This window comes from Dryobates pubescens, chromosome 17, assembly GCF_014839835.1.
Source record: "Dryobates pubescens isolate bDryPub1 chromosome 17, bDryPub1.pri, whole genome shotgun sequence".
Taxonomy (NCBI): Eukaryota; Metazoa; Chordata; class Aves; order Piciformes; family Picidae; genus Dryobates; species Dryobates pubescens.
This window is the reverse complement of record NC_071628.1, coordinates 23,412,623-23,430,595: the sequence shown is the minus strand read 5'-3', so window position 1 is coordinate 23,430,595 and position 17,973 is coordinate 23,412,623. Positions and strand designations below refer to the sequence as shown.

The window sequence follows — 17,973 nt, the reverse complement described above, 5'->3', positions numbered from 1 at the left end:
TCCAGATTATCAATGAAGATGTTAAAGAGGATGGGGCCCAGCACTGCTCCCTGGGGCACACCACTGGTGCCTGGCTGCCAGCTGGCTGTGACACCATTCACCACCACTCTCTGGGCTCAGCCTCCAGCCAGTTCCTAACCCAAGGAAGGACATGGACATGTTGGAGCAGGTGCAGAGGAGGCTACAAAAATGATCAAGGGGTTGGAGCACCCGTGTTATGAGGGCAGGGCTGAGGGAGCTGGGGGTGTTCAACCTGGAGATGAAAAGGCTCCAGGGAGACCTCAGAGCTGCCTTCCAGTACCTGAAGGGGCTACAAGAAGGATGGGGACAGGACCAGGGGCAATGGTTTGAAATGAGAGAGGAGCAGATTGAGATTGGATGTGAGGAACAAGTTCTGCACCAGGAGGCTGCTGGAGCACTGCAACAGGTTGGCCAGGGAGGTTGATGTGGCCCCTGGTGATACTCAAGGCGAGGCTTGACAAGGCTCTGAGCATCCTGATCTAGTGGAGGATGTTCCTGCTGGGTGCAGAGGGCTTTGGACCAGATGACCTTTGGAGGTCCCTTCCACCCCAACCCATTCTGTGAGAGGAATGCAGGTAGCAATTTTTCCCTCTGGCTGAGGTGCTCCTCAGCACTGAAGGTCTGGGTGAAGCCACCAAGCAGGCTCCCTGGGAGCTCTTGCTGGCAGCTCCAGGAGAGCAGTGTCTGTAACCTGTTCAATTAGAAGGCCTTTGGGTAATGCTTGCTGACAGCTTTTGGAGTGAGCTGGCTTGGGGAGGGCATGGCAGGCTGCTGTGGGGATTACAAGGGCCACTGGGAATGTTAATTAAATTCTGGTGAAAAGCCTTTTAAGAGTTCAGTCCTGCAGCAAGAGAGCTCTGGGATCTTTCATCACTCTGTGCAAGACATAAAAAGGGGCTTCAGAGAAGCTCCTGCTGGCCTGATGAGGGCTTTGCCAAATGCTTCTCTTGCAAACAGCCATTTCCAAGAGGGTTCTTTAAAATGGCTTCAATTGCTTTGGAGCCTAACTTAAAAGGATTGGTCTCATCCTGCCCTGAGAGGCACAGCTTCCTCACCACCTAGCAGTGAATCATCTTTCTTCAGCAAAGCTTGCTGACTGGATCCTTCTGTGCTTGGGTACTCACCAGTCCTGAGTGGAGAAGAGGAGGTTGAGGGGAGACCTCACTGCTCTCTACAACTCCCTTGAAAGGAGGTGGCAGTGAGGTGGAGGTGGGCTGCCCAGGGAGGTGGTGGAGTCACCATCCCTGGAGGTGATTAAGAGGAGACTGGATGAGGCCCTTGGTGCCATGGGTTAGTTGATCAGATGGTATTGGGTGGTAGGTTGGACTCAATGATCTCGAAGGTCTTTTCCAACCTGGTCTGGTCTACTCTACTCTACTCTACTTTATTCTCTCTCTGTTAACAAGTGATAGGATGAGAGAGAATAGGAATGGAATGGAATGGAATGGAATGGAATGGAATGGAATGGAATGGAATGGAATGGACCAGGTTGGAAGAGACCTTCAAGATCATTGCATCCAACCTATCATCCAACACCACCTAATCAACTAACCCACGGCACCAAGCACCCTATCAAGTCTCCTCCTCAACACCTCCAGTGATGGTGACTCCACCACCTCCCTGGGCAGCCCATTCCAATGGGCAATCACTCTCTCTGTGTAGAACTTCCTCCTAACCTCCAGCCTAAACCTCCCCTGGCACAGCCTGAGACTGTGTCCTCTTGTTCTGGTGCTGGCTGCCTGGGAGAAGAGACCAACATCGGCCTCAGGCTGCACCAGGGGAGGTTTAGGTTGGACATGAAAAGAAACTCTTACACTGAAAGGCTTCTCAAGCACTGGCACAGGCTGCCCAGGGAGGTGGTGGAATCCCCATCCCTGGAGGTGTTTCAGAGATGTGGTGCTGAGGGCCATGGCTTAGCGCCAGCCTTGGCAGGGTTAGAGAATGGTTGGACTTGGTGACCTTCAAGGTCTTTTCCAACCACACCAGTTCTGTGATTCCAAAGTCAGGAACTCTTGATGAAAGATGGGTTTGGTTGCCTTAATTGATCATATCCTGATTGGAAAAAGTGGCTCTGAAATGCTCCTTGTGCTTCACATTTTTCTTCCTGGGTGGGCTCTACATTTGGTTCTTGTCTTCCAAAAGTGATGTCAGCTCTGGTCATGTAAGTCCTCTGCTTTGAGAGGACTTGATGGTCATGGTCAAGAAGACATTGCTGCCAAGTAGTTTTGGTGGAGCAGTGGACACCAAGAGAGGCAGGGGTCTGCTGGAGAAAGTCCACCAGAGAGCTGTGAGGGTGCTACAGGACTTGAACATCTCTGCTGTGAAGAAAGGCTGAGAGCCCTGGGGCTGTTTAGTCTGGAGAGGAGAAGGCTGAGAGGGATCTGATCAGTGTCTGAGGGGTGAGTGTCAGGAGGAAGGTACCAGGCTCTTTTTGATGGTGCCCAGTGGTACTACAAGGAACAGTGAGTACAAGCTAGAACCCAGGAGGATCCACCTCACCATGAGGAGAAAACTTCTTTGGTGTGAGAGTGCTGGAGCCCTAGAGCAGGGTGCCCAAGGAGGCTGTGGAGGGGAGCACACTGCGATGGGTGAGGAACTGGCTGGAGGCTGAGCCCAGAGAGTGGTGGTGAATGGTGCCACAGCCAGCTGGCAGCCAGGCACCAGTGGTGTGCCCCAGGGAGCAGTGCTGGGCCCTGTGCTCTTTAACATCTTCGCTGATGATCTGGATGAGGGCATTGAGTCCATCAGCAGTAAATTTGCAGCTGACACCAAGCTGGGGGCAGGAGTTGATCTGCTGGAGGGTAGAGAGGCTCTGCAGAGGGACCTGGACAGGCTGCACAAATGGGCAGAGGCCAAGGGCAGGAGATTGAACACATCCAAGTGCCAGGGGCTGCACTTTGGCCACAGCAACCCCAGGCAGTGCTACAGGCTGGGGACAGAGTGGCTGAGAGCAGCCAGGCGGAGAGGGACCTGGGGGTGCTGGTTGATGGTAGGCTGAACATGAGCCTGCAGTGTGCCCAGGCAGCCAAGAGGGCCAATGGCATCCTGGCCTGCATCAGGAACAGTGTGGCCAGCAGGAGCAGGGAGGTCATTCTGCCCCTGTACACTGCACTGCTTAGGCTGCACCTCGAGTACTGTGTCCAGTTCTGGGCCCCTCAGTTTAGGAAGGAGGTTGACTTGCTGGAACGAGTCCAGAGAAGGGCAACAAAGTTGGTGAGGGGTTTGGAGCACAGCCCTGGCAGGAGAGACTGAGGGAGCTGGGGTTGCTTAGCCTGGAGAGGAGGAGACTCAGGGGTGACCTTATTGCTCTCTACAGCTACCTGAAGGGAGGTTGTAGACAGGCAGAGGTTGCTCTCTTCTCCCAGGCAAACCAGTACCAGAACGAGAGGACACAGTCTCAGGCTGTGCCAGGGGAGGTTTAGGCTGGAGGTGAGGAGGAAGTTCTACACAGAGAGAGTGATTGCCCATTGGAATGTGCTGCCCAGGGAGGTGGTGGGGTCACCATCATGGGGGTTGTTCAGGGCGAGGCTTGACAGGATGCTTGGTGCCATGGGTTAGTTGGTTAGGTGGTGTTGGATGATAGGTTGGACACCATGAGCTTGAAGGTCTCTTCCAACCTGGTTTATTCTATTCTATTCTATTTAACAACATTGTCCCTGGAGGTGTTGAAGAGCCATGTGGCCATGGCACCTGGGGACATGGTGTAGTGGCCATGGTGGTGGTAAGTTGATGGTTGGACTCAAAGCTTGGAGGTCTTTGCCAACCAAAGCAGATCTGTGCTAGGTGTGGTTAGGCAAGCCAGGAACTCAGCTGTACCTGGAAACGTTGCAACTTGTGTTCATGCTTTTGCTTGGCTTTTCTCTTTGTTTGGGGCTTTTTGTGTATTCTGGGGAGGTTGGAGCTCTTTTTCTGTCCTCAGAAAGACAGTCTGAAGGATTTGGATACCACCATACGAGGTCTCCATTGTGAGACTCTTCCTGTCACTGGGGGAAACTTCTCTCTTCCTGTACTTTCCCCCCCTTATTCCCTCTTTGAATTGTTGAAGGTAGAAGACAACTTGAATGACATAACCTAGAGAAGCATCATTTATCTGTTGTTCCTCTGGCTCTGCTCCTCTGCCTTATCTCCAAGCTCCTGTGCATTTTGAGCAGCAAAGACAATAGGCATTGTGCAGGAAGGCTGGAGCTCCTCTCCAGGGGCAGGCTGAAGGCTCTTTGGAGACCAGAGGCTTTCTGTGCAATTCAGAGATAGAGGGAATCATATCATGTGGTTAATTAAGGCTGTTTTAGAAGGTGCATCAGATTTAAAACAACAAAACCCCCAACCAAGGAAGGGAAGAGGCTAACTGCATGCAGGACAGGCAGGCAAAGGTCTCCTTCATATTTGTGCTGCTTCTAAAAGCAACCTTCAGAAATACTCTGAGACTTCATGGAACAAATCTGGATCTGAAGTGGGTGTCCCTCTTCAGGGTGGTCTCATCATCCTTCAGCATTTCATTGCTCACCTTGCCAAGTGCAAGGTCCAATGAGTCAGGGCAATCCTGAGCACAAATCCAGGCTGGGCAAAGAGAGTCTCGAGAGCAGCCTGGGGGAGGAGGCCTTGGGGCTGTCACTTGGTGCCAAACTCCCCAGGAGCCAGCAATGGTCCCTGGCAGCCCAGCAGGCAGCTGAGTGCTGAGCTGCAGCCAGAGCAGGGAGAGCAGCAGCACAGGGAGGGGATTCTGCCCCTCTGCTCTGCTCAGAGCCCACCTGCAGCACTGCCTCCAGTTCTGAGGCCCCCAGCACTAGAAGGTCATGGAGCTGCTGGAGAGGGTCCAGAGGAGGCCACAATGATGACCAGAAGGCTGGAGAACCTCCCCTGTGGTGGGGTCAGGCTGGGAGAGTTAGGGCTATTAAGCCTGGAGAAGAGCAGCCCCAGAGGGGATCTGATCATTGCTCAGCAAGAGCTAAAGGGTGGGGAGCAAGAGGCTGGGATCAGACTCTTGTCAGTGGTGCCCAGGGAAAGGACCAGAGGTAATGTGAATAGACTTGAACCTAGGAGGTTCCATCTGAGCAGGAGGAGAAACTTCTTTGGGTGTGAGGGTTGCTGGAGCCCTGGAGCAGGCTGCCCAGAGGTTGTGGAGTCTCCTCCTCTGGAGAGATTCCAACCCCCCCTGGCCATTGTGATGCTGGGCAGGCTGCTGTGGGTGCCCTGCTCTAGCAGGGGGTGGGGTTGGACTGGGTGATCCTCAGAGGTCTCTTCCAGCCCCCACCATGCTGGGGTTCTGGGCTTGCATCTGTTGTGTCTAGGGCCTTGCAGCAGAGCTGCTTGGGCTGGCAGTGTAGCTGTCCTCAGCTGCCATTTTTGAAGTGTTCCCTTCTGCAGGTTGCTTTGTGTGAAGCTGGGAGAAGGCCTGGCAGCTCTGGGCTGAAGTGATTTGAATCCAAACCCTTACAGTGTGTGCTCTTTGGGTTTGCTGGCATTCAGCCAGCAGTGTGTCATAGAGTCAGAATGGTCTAGGTTGGAAGGGACCTTGAGTATCATCCAGTTCTGATCCCCTGCCATGGGCAGGGACACCTTGCCACAAGGCTGGGGAGAGGCCTTGAGCACAGCCCTGGCAGGAGAGGCTGAGGGAGCTGGGGTTGCTTAGCCTGGAGAAGAGGAGGCTCAGGGGTGACCTCATTGCTCTCTGCAACTACCTGAAAGGTGGTTGTAGCCAGGAAGGGGTTGGTCTCTTCTCTCTAGCAACCAGCACCAGAACAAGGGGACAGAGTCTCAAGCTGTGCCAGGGGAAGTTTAGGCTGGAGGTGAGGAGAAAGTTCTGCACGGAGAGAGTTGTTCGCCCTTGGGCTGTGCTGCCCAGGGAGGTGGTGGAGTCCCCATCCCTGGAGGTGTTCAAGAGGGGCTTGGATGTGGCCCTTGGAGCTATGGTTTAGTTGTCAGGAGGTGTTGGGTGACAGCTTGGGCTCGATGATCTTTGAGGTCTCTTCCAACCTTGGTGATACTGTGATACCTCCTGCCAGCCCAGGCTGCTCAAGGCCTCATCCAGCCTGGCCTTCAACCCCTTCAGGCAGGAGGCAGCCACAGCCTTCCTGGGCAGCCTGTGCCAGAGTCTCCCCACCCTCAGTGGAAAGAATTTCTTCCTAATCTCAGTCCACATCTGCACCCTTCCAGTTTCAATCCATTCCCTCTGGTCCTGTCACTGCAAGCCCTTGTATAAAGTCCTTCCCCAGCTTACTTGTAGGCCTTGGACACTTTGATTTTGTTGTGATGCTTCTTACCTGTGTCCCACTCCTAGGCCCCAAGTGGAGGCTGCCAGAATGTAGGTGATGAAGATGTTAGTTCTCAGGGAAACTTTTAAGCCCAAGACCTCTTTCTCTCTCAACCCAACCTTCTGCTAGTTGGGGAAACTCCTCTTCCCTGGAAGAGTTTTTCTGGTTTGATTTGGTTTGGTTTTCTCTATGGATGATTAAGTTAAGCCAAGTCCAAGTGAATACTGACACACAATCTTTCTGCTTGACCAAATCCACCAGAAAGAGAGTAATTAAAATTCCCTTCTTAATGCAAAGGAGATTTTAATTAGAGAGCTCTTTGGGGAATACTTAAAATGGAGAAGTAATCATGTTTGTCCTCAGCTGGAATGGCATGGGGAAAAAAGATGTCTTGTGGCACTTGGAAGATGTGCTGAGCTCAGAACCAGAGACTCTCTTGAGGGCTGAGTTATTTTAATGCTCCTTGATCTTTGGTTACACAAAGCAAATCAGCACACTGGGGTGGTGTGGCAGCCCTGCCACAGAAGGCCAAGGAAAGGGCCTTGACAGTTCCTATTCCTCTTGGAAATCATGGAATTGTTTAGCTTGGAAATGACTTTTAGGCTTGAGTCAAACCATTACCCAAACAAGTCCTCTGCTGAACCATGCCCCTCAGCACCACAGCTTTTAAATCCCTCTAGGGATGGGGCCTCCACCACCGCCCTGAGCAGCCTGTTCCAGGGCTTGACAAGCCTTTTGGAGAGTAATTGTTCCTCATGTCCAAACTAAACCTCCTTTGGCACAGCTTGAGGCCATTTGCTCTCATCCTGTCACTTGCTGCTCGGGAGAACAGAGTGACACTCCCCTCACTGCAGCCCCCTTTTAGGCAGCTGCAGAGTGAGCTCTCTCCTCAGCCTGCCTTGGTCAGCCCCACGAGGCTCACACTGTGAGGCTGCAGCTCCTGTGGCAGTCTGCAGGAGTTCTGGCGAGCTAGGCTTCTGTCTGCAAGGGATTCACCTGAGCATTCAAATGTGTTCAGGGGATGGAAACCTCTTTGGTCTCAGTGGTCAGAGCAGGAAGGGCTGTCCTGCAGACCAGCCTGTTGCTCATGTGCTCAGGGAGGAGGCACTGTGAGGGGTGGCAGCTCTTGGACACCTTGCACTGCTTTGAGAGATTCATAGAATGGTTTAGGTTGGAAGGGACCATAAAGATCACCCAGTTCCAACCCCCTCTGCCATGGGCAGGGACACCTCCCACCAGCACAGGCTGCTCAAGGCCTCATCCAGCCTGGCTTTGAACACCTGAAGGGAGGAGGCAGCCACAGCCTCCCTGAGCAACCTGTGCCAGTGTCTCCCCAGCCTCACTGGAAAGAATGTCTTCCTCATCTCCAATCTCAATTTCCCCTCTCCCAACCCAAATCTGTTGCCCCTCATCCTGGGCACTCCCAGCCCTTGTCAAAAGTCCCTCCCCAGCTCTCCTGGAGCCCCTTTCAGGGTCTTGGAGGCTGCTCTAAGGTCTCCCTGGAGTCTTCTCCAGGTTGAGCGGCCCCAACTCTCCCAGCCTGTCCCTACAGGGGAGGATCTCCAGCCCTCTGATCGTCTTCATGGCCTCTTCTGGATCCTCTCCAGCAGCTCCATGACCTTCTTGTGCTGGGGGCCTCAGAACTGGAGGCAGTGCTGCAGGTGGGCTCTGAGCAGAGCAGAGGGGCAGAATCCCCTCCCTGTGCTGCTGCTCTCCCTGCCCTGGCTGCAGCTCAGCGCTCAGCTGCCTGCTGGGCTGCCAGGGACCATTGCCGGCTCCTGGGGAGTTAGTCGCCAGCTGACCCCCCCAAATGAGGTTGCTTTTCGGGTTTTAAAACCGCAGAGGGCTCACCCGGCGCTTCTGATGTGCTTTTTCTTTTCCAGGACCCCTCGTGAGGACCTTCACTCCTTTTTATTTCCTGGTGGAGCCGACGGACATTCTGTCGGTTCGCGGGGCTTCTGTGGTGCTGAATTGCTCCGCTTACTGCGAGCCTGCCCCCAGGGTTGAGTGGAAGAAGGATGGGACCTTCCTCAACTTGGTGTCGGATGACCGCCGCCAGCTGCTGCCCGATGGCTCTTTGTTCATCAGCAGCGTGGTGCATTCCAAGCACAACAAACCTGATGAGGGACATTACCAGTGCGTGGCAACTGTCGACAACCTGGGCACCATCGTCAGCCGCACAGCCAAGCTCACAGTAGCAGGTAAGCCTTGGCCTGCGGCAAACGGTGAGATGATGTTCGATGGACGCTTTGCCCTTGCAGATGGAGGAAAGCAGTTCTCCCAAGGAAGGAGACAAGCTGGACTGAACGAGGTTCCACCTCGATGTGAGGAGAAACCTCTTTGCTTTGAGGATGGCAGGCACCTGGAGCAGGCTGCCAAGAGTGGTTGTGGAGTCAACCTTCTTTGGAGTCCAGAGAAGGGCAGCAAAGCTGGGGAGGGGTCTGGAGCACAGCCCTGTGAGGAGAGGCTGAGGGAGCTGGGCTTGCTTAGCCTGCAGAAGAGGAGGCTCAGGGGAGACTTCATTGCTCTCTACCTGAAGGGAGGTTGTAGCCAGCTGGGGATTGGTCTCTTCTCCCAGGCAGGCAACCAGCAGCAGAACAAGAGGACACGGTCTCAAGCTGTGCAAGGGGAAGTTTAGGCTTGATCTCTGAAAGAAGTTCTTCACAGACATGGAGACTGGCCCCTGAAATGTGCTGCCCAGGGGGGTGTTGGGGTCAGCGTCCCGGGAGGGCTTTAAGCAAAGCCTGGATGAGGCACTTAGTGCCATGGTCTGGTTGATTAGATGGGGTTGGGTGATCAGTTGGACTTGATGGTCTTGGAGGTCTTTTCCAACCTGGCTGATTCTGTGAGTCTTTCAAGCCTGGTCTGCATGAGATCCTGTGTAACCTGCCCTAGGTGTTTGCAAAGCACCAACCAACCAAGTGCCTAAAGCTTACTCAAAGCCCTTAACAAAACCCAAGTCACAGCCTCACCTTTGGTGTTTTGAGTAACCTTTAGACATGGCTTGGGAATGGCTTTTATTGAGGGGGCGAGGAAGTGAAGTTTGCACATCAAAACAAAGCATCTGAGTGGGGAGAGTGTTTCCAGAAGGTCTTTCAGATCCCAGGGCTTGGGAGTGTCAGGCTGTGTGTCTTGTAAACAGTGCAGCTGGCAGGGACTTAGAAGTGCTTCAAGTGAGGCTTCAAAAACCAACCAGGGGAGAAAAACAAAAGGTAAACTAAGGCAGTGTGAGTAGGAGCAAAGCCTGTGAAGCAATTTCCTTGTGTTTCTCTAATGATGTTTGCCAGCCTTTTGCAAACAGTTGCTTTGTGTTTTGCTTCCCCCCCCTCCCCCTTAGCTTTGCTTAGTAAATGTCTGGAGGTAATGAATTCTTCTAGACTGGTGCTGCAGCATCTCCCAGAGCTGCTGCTTGCTGTCATTTCTATTCTGATGGTGTTTCCATTAAGTTAGCTGCTAGCACTGTTGTGAAACACCAGAAATGGCAGGAATAAGAAAACCCACAGCCACCCAAACAACAAATTCTTGGGGCTTTATACCTCGAAGGGTTGACTTTCAGAGTCTCCCAGGGAGAAACAGGCTTCTGAGTTTGTCTGCAAGGAGGACAATAAAAGCAGTTTTCACACACTTAGCTCAGGCAATTACCACCTCCTTGCACTGATTAATTCTGCTGCTTTCCACATGAGATCACTCAGCTCCTTCCTTCTGTTGTCATTCTGCTCCATGTGATCGTCAGCAGAGGTTAGTGGGGTTAAAAATGAAGGCAGTACAAAGCGGCTCCAAAATTTCCCCTTCGGTGTTCCTGGCTCACTGGAGGAGGAGGTTTTCTAATGCTCAAATCTTAAAGAGCCTTCTGGTATTAACAACAGCCAACCTGGTGCAGTTCTGGTGCCTTTGCCAGACAGCTGAACACATGCAGCTTAACCCCAACCCATGCCAGAGCTCTCTCACAGAGCTGTGTCTTGGTCCCATGCTGGCTAGCATGGTGGTAGCATGCTGGCTAGCATGATGAGGGTGATTCATAGAATGCTTTAGGTTGGAAGGGACCTTGAAAATCATCCAGTTCCAAGCCTCCTGCCCTGGGCAGGGTACACCTCCCACCAGCCCAGGCTGCTCAAGGCCTCATCCAGCCTGGCCTTCAACACCTCCAGGGAGGAGGCAGCCACAGCCTCCCTGGGCAGCCTGTGCCAGAGTCTCCCCACCCTCAGTGGAAAGAATTTCTTCCTAATCTCCAGTCTCAATCTCTTCTCTTCCAGCTCAAAGCCATCACCCTATCCTGTCCTTGTTAAAAGTCCCTCCCCAGCTTTCTTGTAGCCCCTTCAGGTACTGGAAGGCTGCTCTAAGGTCTCCCTGGAGCCTTTTCTTCTCCAGGCTGAACAGCCCCAACTATTGAACCCTTCCCATGGATCCCCAGTTATTGATCCATTCCATGCCATAAAATCTGTAAGTGCTCTGTTTGAATCTAGAGCAATGCTCTGTGTGGCCTCAGGCCATTGTGTTCAGTTAGCAAACCTTCAGTTAGCCAGGCAAAGGGGAACCTACTGAGGTTCCACAAGGGCAAGTGCAGAGTCTTGCACCTGGAACAAGCCCCTGACCTGCCCAGGTTAGGGGTGGCCTGCTGGAAAGCAGCTCCATGGAGAAGGACCTTGGAGGCCTGCTGGGCAGTAAGTTCTCCATGGGACAGCAATGTGCCCTGGTGGCCAAGAAAGCCAATGGGACCCTGGGGGGCATTAAGAGTGTGGCCAGCAGGTGGAGGGAGGTTCTCCTCTCCTTATACTCTGCCCTTGTGAGACCACATCTGGAGGATTGTGTCCAGTTCTGGGCTTTGCAGTTGAAGAGGGACAGGGGTGTACTAGACAGAGTCCACTGGAGGTTAGGAGGAGGAGGAGGGGATAGGAACATTGTCTGATGAGGAGAGGCTGAGAGACCTGGGGGTGTTTAGTCTGGAGAAGAGAAGGCAGAGAGAGGATCTGATCAATGTCCATCAATAGCTGAGGGCTGGGTGTCAAGAAGGGGCCAGGCTCTTTGCAGTGGTGCCCAGTGATAGGAGAAGGGGCAATGGACACAGACTGGAATCTGGGAAGTTCCTCCTCAACATGAGGAGAAACTTCTTTGGTTTGAGGGTGCTGGAGCCCAGGAGCAGGCTGCCCAGAGAGGTTGTGGAGTCTCCTTCTCTGGGGACTTTCAAGCCCCACCTGGACATGTTCTATGTGAGCTGCTGAGGTGATCCTGCTTTGGCAGAGGGCTTGGATGTGGTCTCCAGAGGTCCCTCTCAGCCCCTACCATTCTGTGAAACCTGCCCAAGAGCATTCCCTGGTTGTGCTGTGCACAAATTGCTTTGCTGCTCCAAGAGATCTGGCAAGTGTTGGTGTTTGAAAACCTGCTGCTTAACCCCGTGAAGGGCCAAGAGCTGGGGATCTGTGCAGAGCTGAGCTGTTTAGGTGGGGCAGAGGGTTGCTGAGGTTGCTGAAGGCTTTGGAATTAGAGCTGGACTGTTTAAATTCTGCTTGCACTCTGTTGCTTGTGTTGACCTCATTTGGATCCCTCACTTTTCTCAGTGGCTTTTAGTATTTCTTTCCTGCCTCTCTCTTCTAATTGGAAGCTTTTAGGCTGCAGGAAATGTGGGGATGGTTAGCAAGGTAAGGTCTGCCCTTGGCCTCAAGATAACAGTGGGAGGCAGCTAATTCCCTTCTTAATTGAGCAGTGGTGTGTTGAATTCTTATGGTGCATATGAATGTTGTAGTGGGATGCACCTCAGCTCTTTAAGAGAGAATAGTCTGAAGCATGGCCTGGCTGCTTGAACTGCTTCTGGCTCATTAAATAACTTCACTGCCTGAAAAGGACAAATTCTGGGGAGTAATGGAGGCCAGGGAAAGAAAATGTAGCCAAAACATGCTGTGTCCTGTCACATCCATGAGTGGCTCCCTGTGCCAAGGCCACTGGGATGAGGTTCAGCAAGGCCAAGTGCTGGGTCTTGCACTTGGGTCACATCAACCACATGAATGCTCCAGGCCTGGGGCAAAGTGGCTGAAAAGCTTCCCAGTGGAAGAGGACCTCTGGGCATTGGTCAGCAGCCAGCTGAACATGAGGCAGCAGTGTGGCCAGATGGCCAAGAAGGCCACCAGCATCCTGGCCTGGATCAGCAGTGGTGTGGCCAGCAGGGCACAAGGGCAAGGATTATCCCACTGTGCTTAGAAACATGGAATTGTCAGGGTTGGAAGGGACCTCAGGGATCAGCCAGCTCCAGCTAGATCAAGTTGCTCACAGCCACCTGCTGCAAACACCTCCAGGCAGGAGGCTTCCACCACCTCCCTGGGCAGCCTGTGCCAGGCTCTCACCACCCTCCTGGTGGAAAATCTTCCTCCTAACATCCAATCTCAATCTCCCCACTTCTAGTCTTGCTCCATCCCCCCCAGTCCTATCCCTCCCTGACACCCTCCAAAGTCCCTCCCCAGCTTTCTTGGAACCCCCTTCAGTACTGGAAGGCCACCAGAAGGTCTCCTGGGAGCCTTCTCCTCTCCAGCCTGCACAACCCCAACTCCCTCAGGCTGTGCTCACAGCAGAGCAGCTCCAGCCCTCTGCTCCTCCTCCTGGCCCTGCTCTGGACACCTTCCAGCCCCTCCAGATCCTTCCTGGCACAGAGGCTCCAGAACTGGCCCCAGAGCTCTCAGCAGAGTGGAGCAGAGGGGCAGAATCCCCTCCCTGGCCCTGCTGGCTATGGCTTGGCACTGGAGAGGCCACACCTTTAGAACTGGGTTCATTTTGGGCCCCTCAGCCCAAGAAGGACATTGAGGTGTTGGAGTGCGTCCAGACAAGGACAACCAAGCTGCTGAAGGGTCTGGAGAACAGGGCTGGGGAGGAGCAGCTGAGGGAGCTGGGGGTGTTGAGTCTAGAGAGAAGGAGGCTGAAGGGAGACCTTCTGGCTCTCTACTGCTCCCTGAAAGGAGGTTTTGGTGAGGGGAGGTTGGTCACTTCTCCCTAGTGATAAGCATTAGGGCAAGAGGAAGTGGACTCAAGTTGCACTGGGGTGGGGTTTAGGTTGGACCTGAGGAACAAGTGGATGTCAAGTCCTGGAACAGATTGCCCAGGACAGGCAATCCCCATCCCTGGAAGGATTGTAGGGATGTGTAGATGCAGCACTTGGAGGACACAGCTCAGTGGTGGACTCTGTAGTGTTGGGTTAATGGTTGGACTCAATGATCTCAAAAGATCTTTTCCAGCCTCACCAGTTCCATAGTTTGTGACTAGAGGGTTTGAGTTTTCAGCCTTGCAGCTGCTCTAACATCTGTCAGCTGATGCTGAGCCACTGACCTGTGGGGAGTGTGGGGGAAAGGTCTGGCTTGAGGCTGAGAAATTGGCTGAGATCTCTGCTATTACTTCAAGTATTTTTGATGCCTTGCAGCTTGATAGATCTAAAGGTTTGGAGCATCAGGATCTGGAGCTGTTCTGTTGTCTCAGGCTGACAAATAGTGCTAGCAGAAGGTGTTGCAAGGTGACAGAGAGGCTTGCTCAAGCATTGCAGGAGAAGAAAAATCAAAGGCAGTGGCACACTCTGGGTGCCTGAGCGTGGGCTGCCCAGACAGTGACTGAGCACCTCCTGCTGCACCCCCACCTTCTGGCCTCCTGGCTTCACTTGCTGGCTTTGACACTGTGCTGCAGAGGTGGTGTGGCAGGGGAGAAATGGTGACTGCAGGGGCTGCTGAGTTTGGAGTGCCTTGGACAATGTGCATTTAAAGAACCTTTTCCAGAGGTGGTTATAGATGGAGGAGCCTTTACCCCTTGGGAGTGAGAGCTGAGGATTCTGTGGCAGCAGAGAGGCCTCCAGATCTTTTCCTTCTTTAATAGAGTTTCTCATCTGATATTATAAATCAAATAAGAAGCTATGAGTAAGTGTTGCATGATTAAAGAAGAGCTTAAATCAGTGGATCAGTCTGGAGCCATCCCTATGGGACAGGCTGGGAGAGTTGGGGCTGTTCAGCCTGGGGAAGAGGAGGCTCCAGGGAGACTTTAGAGCAGCCTTCCAGTACCTGAAGGGGCTCCAGGAGAGCTGGGGAGGGACTTTTGACAAGAGCTGGGAGGGACAGGATGAGAGAAAAAGGCTTTGAGCTGGGAGAGGGGAGATTGAGACTGGGAGAGAAGGAAGAAATTCTTTCCAGTGGCACAGGCTGCCCAGGGAGGCTGTGGCTGCCTCCTGCCTGGAGGTGTTGAAGGCCAGGCTGGATGAGGCCTTGAGCAGCCTGGGCTGGTGGGAGGTGTCCCTGCCCATGGCAGGGGGTTAGGAACTAGATGATCTTGAAGGTCCCTTCCAACCCAACCCATTCTGAGCTGTGTGCTACCACACTCTGCAGTGAGCTCTTCATTCTTCTACCAGATTTGGTGTAGTAAATCTTTGAATTCTCAGTTGTGGATTTGTAGGCTCTCCCTGATGATCTCCTGCTCCTTGCAGGGTGCCTGTATCTCTCTTCCCCAGCAAGGGCCTGCCTCCAGCTTTTGGTGCCTTGCAGCAAATGAGGATTGAGATTGGCATAGAATCACAGAACATTTGGGCAGGAAAAACCCTTTCAGATCATTGAGTGCAACCACTCTCTAACTCTGCCAGGGCTGCTGCTAAACCCTGGCCCTCAGCAGCACATCTCTGCCTCTTTGAAACACCTCCAGGGATGGGGATTCAGCCACCTCCCTTAGGAGAATCCTTTCACAGAAGGAGTAATTGGCCCTTGGGATGTGCTGCCCAGGGAGGTGGTGGAGTCCCCATGCCTGGAGGTGTTCAAAAAGGGATTGGATGTGGCCCTTGGAGCCATGGTTTAGCTGTCAGGAGGTGTTAGGTATTAGGTCATAGGTTGGACTTGATGATCTCTGAGGTCTTTTCCAACCTGGTTGATTCTATGAAGTTTCCTCTACTATCCAACCTGAAGCACCCCTGGAGCAACTTGAAGCCATTTCCTCTTGTCCTGTCAATTCCTGTAACATCACTGCCAGTCTCCCTTCCTTCTTTGTCTCCTCTTCCTGTGCCAACTTCAGCATGTTACCATGCTCTTTATTTTTCAAAGTGGTGCTTGCTTCCATGCTTTGAAACCAGATTATGCCCAGGCAAACATCAAGGTAGTGGAAGGAGCTGGTGTGGTGGTGGTCACATAGTCCATGGGATGGGTAGGTGTTTGCTCTCACTGTGATAGCTGTGTGGGGCAGCAGGCAGCTGGAGGGAAGGATCCATCCAAAGGGACCTGGGCAGGCTGCAGAGCTGAGCCCAGGGCAACCTCATGAGGCTCAACAAGGACAAGGGCAAGGTCCTGCAGCTGGCTCAGGGCAATCCCTGGCACTGATACAGGCTGGGCAGGGACTGGCTGGAGAGCAGCCCTGGAGAAAAGGCCTTGGGGGTGCTGGGGGAGGAGAAGCTCAGCAGGAGCCAGCAGGGAGCACTTGCAGCCCAGAGAGCCAAGCAGAGCCTGGGCTGCAGCAAGAGAAGTGTGGCCAGCAGGGCAGGGAGGGGATTCTGCCCCTCTGCTCCACTCTGCTGAGACCACAGCTGCAGCTCTGGGGCCAGCTCTGGAGCCTCTGTGCCAGGAAGGATCTGGAGGGGCTGGAAGGTGTCCAGAGCAGGGCCAGGAGGAGGAGCAGAGGGCTGGAGCTGCTCTGCTGTGAGCACAGACTGAGGGAGTTGGGGTTGTGCAGGCTGGAGAGGAGAAGGCTCCCAGGAGACCTTCTGGTGGCCTTCCAGGATCTGCAGGGGGCTCCAAGAAAGCTGGGGAGGGACTTTGGAGGGTGTCAGGGAGGGATAGGACTGGGGGGGATGGAGCAAAACCAGAAGTGGGGAGATTGAGATTGGCTGTGAGGAAGAAGTTGTTGCCCAGGAGGGTGGTGAGAGCCTGGCACAGGCTGCCCAGGGAGGTGGTGGAAGCCTCCTGCCTGGAGGTGTTTGCAGCCAGGCTGGAGGTGGCTGTGAGCAACCTGCTGTGGTGTGAGGTGTCCCTGCCCATGGCAGGGGTTGGAGCTGGCTGAGCCTTGAGCCCTTCCAACCCTGAGGATTCTATGGTTCTATGATGTTAATTTCTGTAAAGCCACAACACTTCTTCCTCAGTGCCCTGCTGGAGTGTGGGGTTTTAATTGGCTTTTGAAATGCAAATGTGTCTTTGACAGTGAAGGGGCAGTGTGAGCCCAGGAAGGTGCAGGCCTGGACCAGCTCTTGCTGTGGAAATGGAGAAGTCTGACAGGGGTTTGGGGCCCTGTGTCTGGAATTCATCCTGGAGACACAAATTGCTGTTTTAGTAGAAAGCAGAGTGAGGCTGGCTTAAAAGTCCTGCAAAGAACATTGTTCCTGGTCTCTGTTTTTCTCTGCTAAGAGAAAGCTTTTACTGAGAGAACAGAGAGAGAGGTTTGGAGTCTCCTCTGGAGCCTTTCAAGCCCCATCTGGATGCGTTCCTGTGTGTCCTACCCTGGGTGCTCTGGCAAGAGGATCCCTCCCAACCCCTTCTGTGCTGTGGTTCTGTGTAGATCTGAAAGGTCAGTGACACTGAGTGTCTTCACATGGAGCTCTCTGGGGGAGTTTGAAGGCAGATCCTTCCTTGCCTCCCACTGGGGCAGGAAAGTGATGAGACTCAGCCAAACAGATTGCAGAAGTGATGGAAAGTTAAGTGATGGAAAAGCAGGGAGTGTTGCACAGAGAGCTCCAAGCACAGTGACAAAAGAGATCCCAAAGCACAGAGTCCCTTACAGCATACCCAGAAACCTCCCAGCTCTCCCCTTCTCCCTACCTGATGGTATACCTAAAACCCCCAGGGCTCTTTCTTCCTCCCCTCCACGCTTAGGCTAATCTCAGCTGGCCAGATCTGAGACTGCCCTTCCCCCTTCTCCTCTTGGCATTAGGCCTAGCCAGGCCTAAGAGGCCTTGAGTTGCTCCCCCACCATTACCAGACAGGGAGCATCTCCCATGGGAACAGTGAGGGAAGAAAGAGGAAGAGTGAGGCCTTGCAGATGGCTTTACAGGGAGCAGGACATGATGGGAATGAAACACACAGCTCCCTGTGTCCACCCACTGGGCTGCACACTCAGGGCACCAAAGGTGTATCCTGTGTGGCAGCAGCAGGCACCCAGCCTAAACTGCCACACTGTTCCACATACTCATTTGCAGACTCTTCTCTGGATCAATAAGGTTGGAAAAGACCTCAGAGATCATCCAAGTCCAAGCTATCACTCAACACCTCCTGACTAACTCAACCATGGCTCCAAGTGCCACATCCAGTCCTATTTTTAGAATAGCATAGAATTAACCATGTTGGAAAAGACACCAAGGGCCTCAGCCAGGCTCTTCCTAAACACCTCCAGGCATGGGGACTCCACCACCTCCCTGGGCAGCACAGCCCAAGGGCAAATCTCTCTGTCTGGGAAGAATTTCTTCCTCACCTCCAGCCTGAACCTCCCCTGGCACAGCTTGAGACTGTGTCCTCTTGTTCTGGTGCTGCTTGCCTGGGAGAAGAGCCCAACCCCCAGCTGGCTCCAACCTCCCTGCAGGTAGCTGTAGAGGGTAATCACTGCAGGTCTTGTTGTCTTTTTTCCCTCCCCCAAGTGAATCCATCTATTTTTCCTCCTGACCTTTGCATTCCATAACAGTTGGCTTGGAGCATCCTGTGTGGTGGGCTGGGGGGTGGTGAGGTAGCAGCATTGTTGCCTTGACAGGGGGAGCTTTGGTCTGGCCCTTGAGTTGCAG

At 53.4% G+C, this 17,973-nt stretch overlaps 1 protein-coding gene across 1 annotated transcript in view; it reads left to right on the top strand.

Moving 5' to 3' along the window:
- The window catches only part of NEO1 (neogenin 1), a 326,802-nt gene that overhangs the window by 85,593 nt on the left and 223,236 nt on the right, over positions 1-17,973 (top strand). Inside the window, exon 2 of the mRNA XM_054168810.1 lies at positions 8,156-8,473. Within this exon, the coding sequence (XP_054024785.1) occupies positions 8,156-8,473 (318 nt within the window). The remainder of the gene's footprint in view (positions 1-8,155; positions 8,474-17,973) is intronic.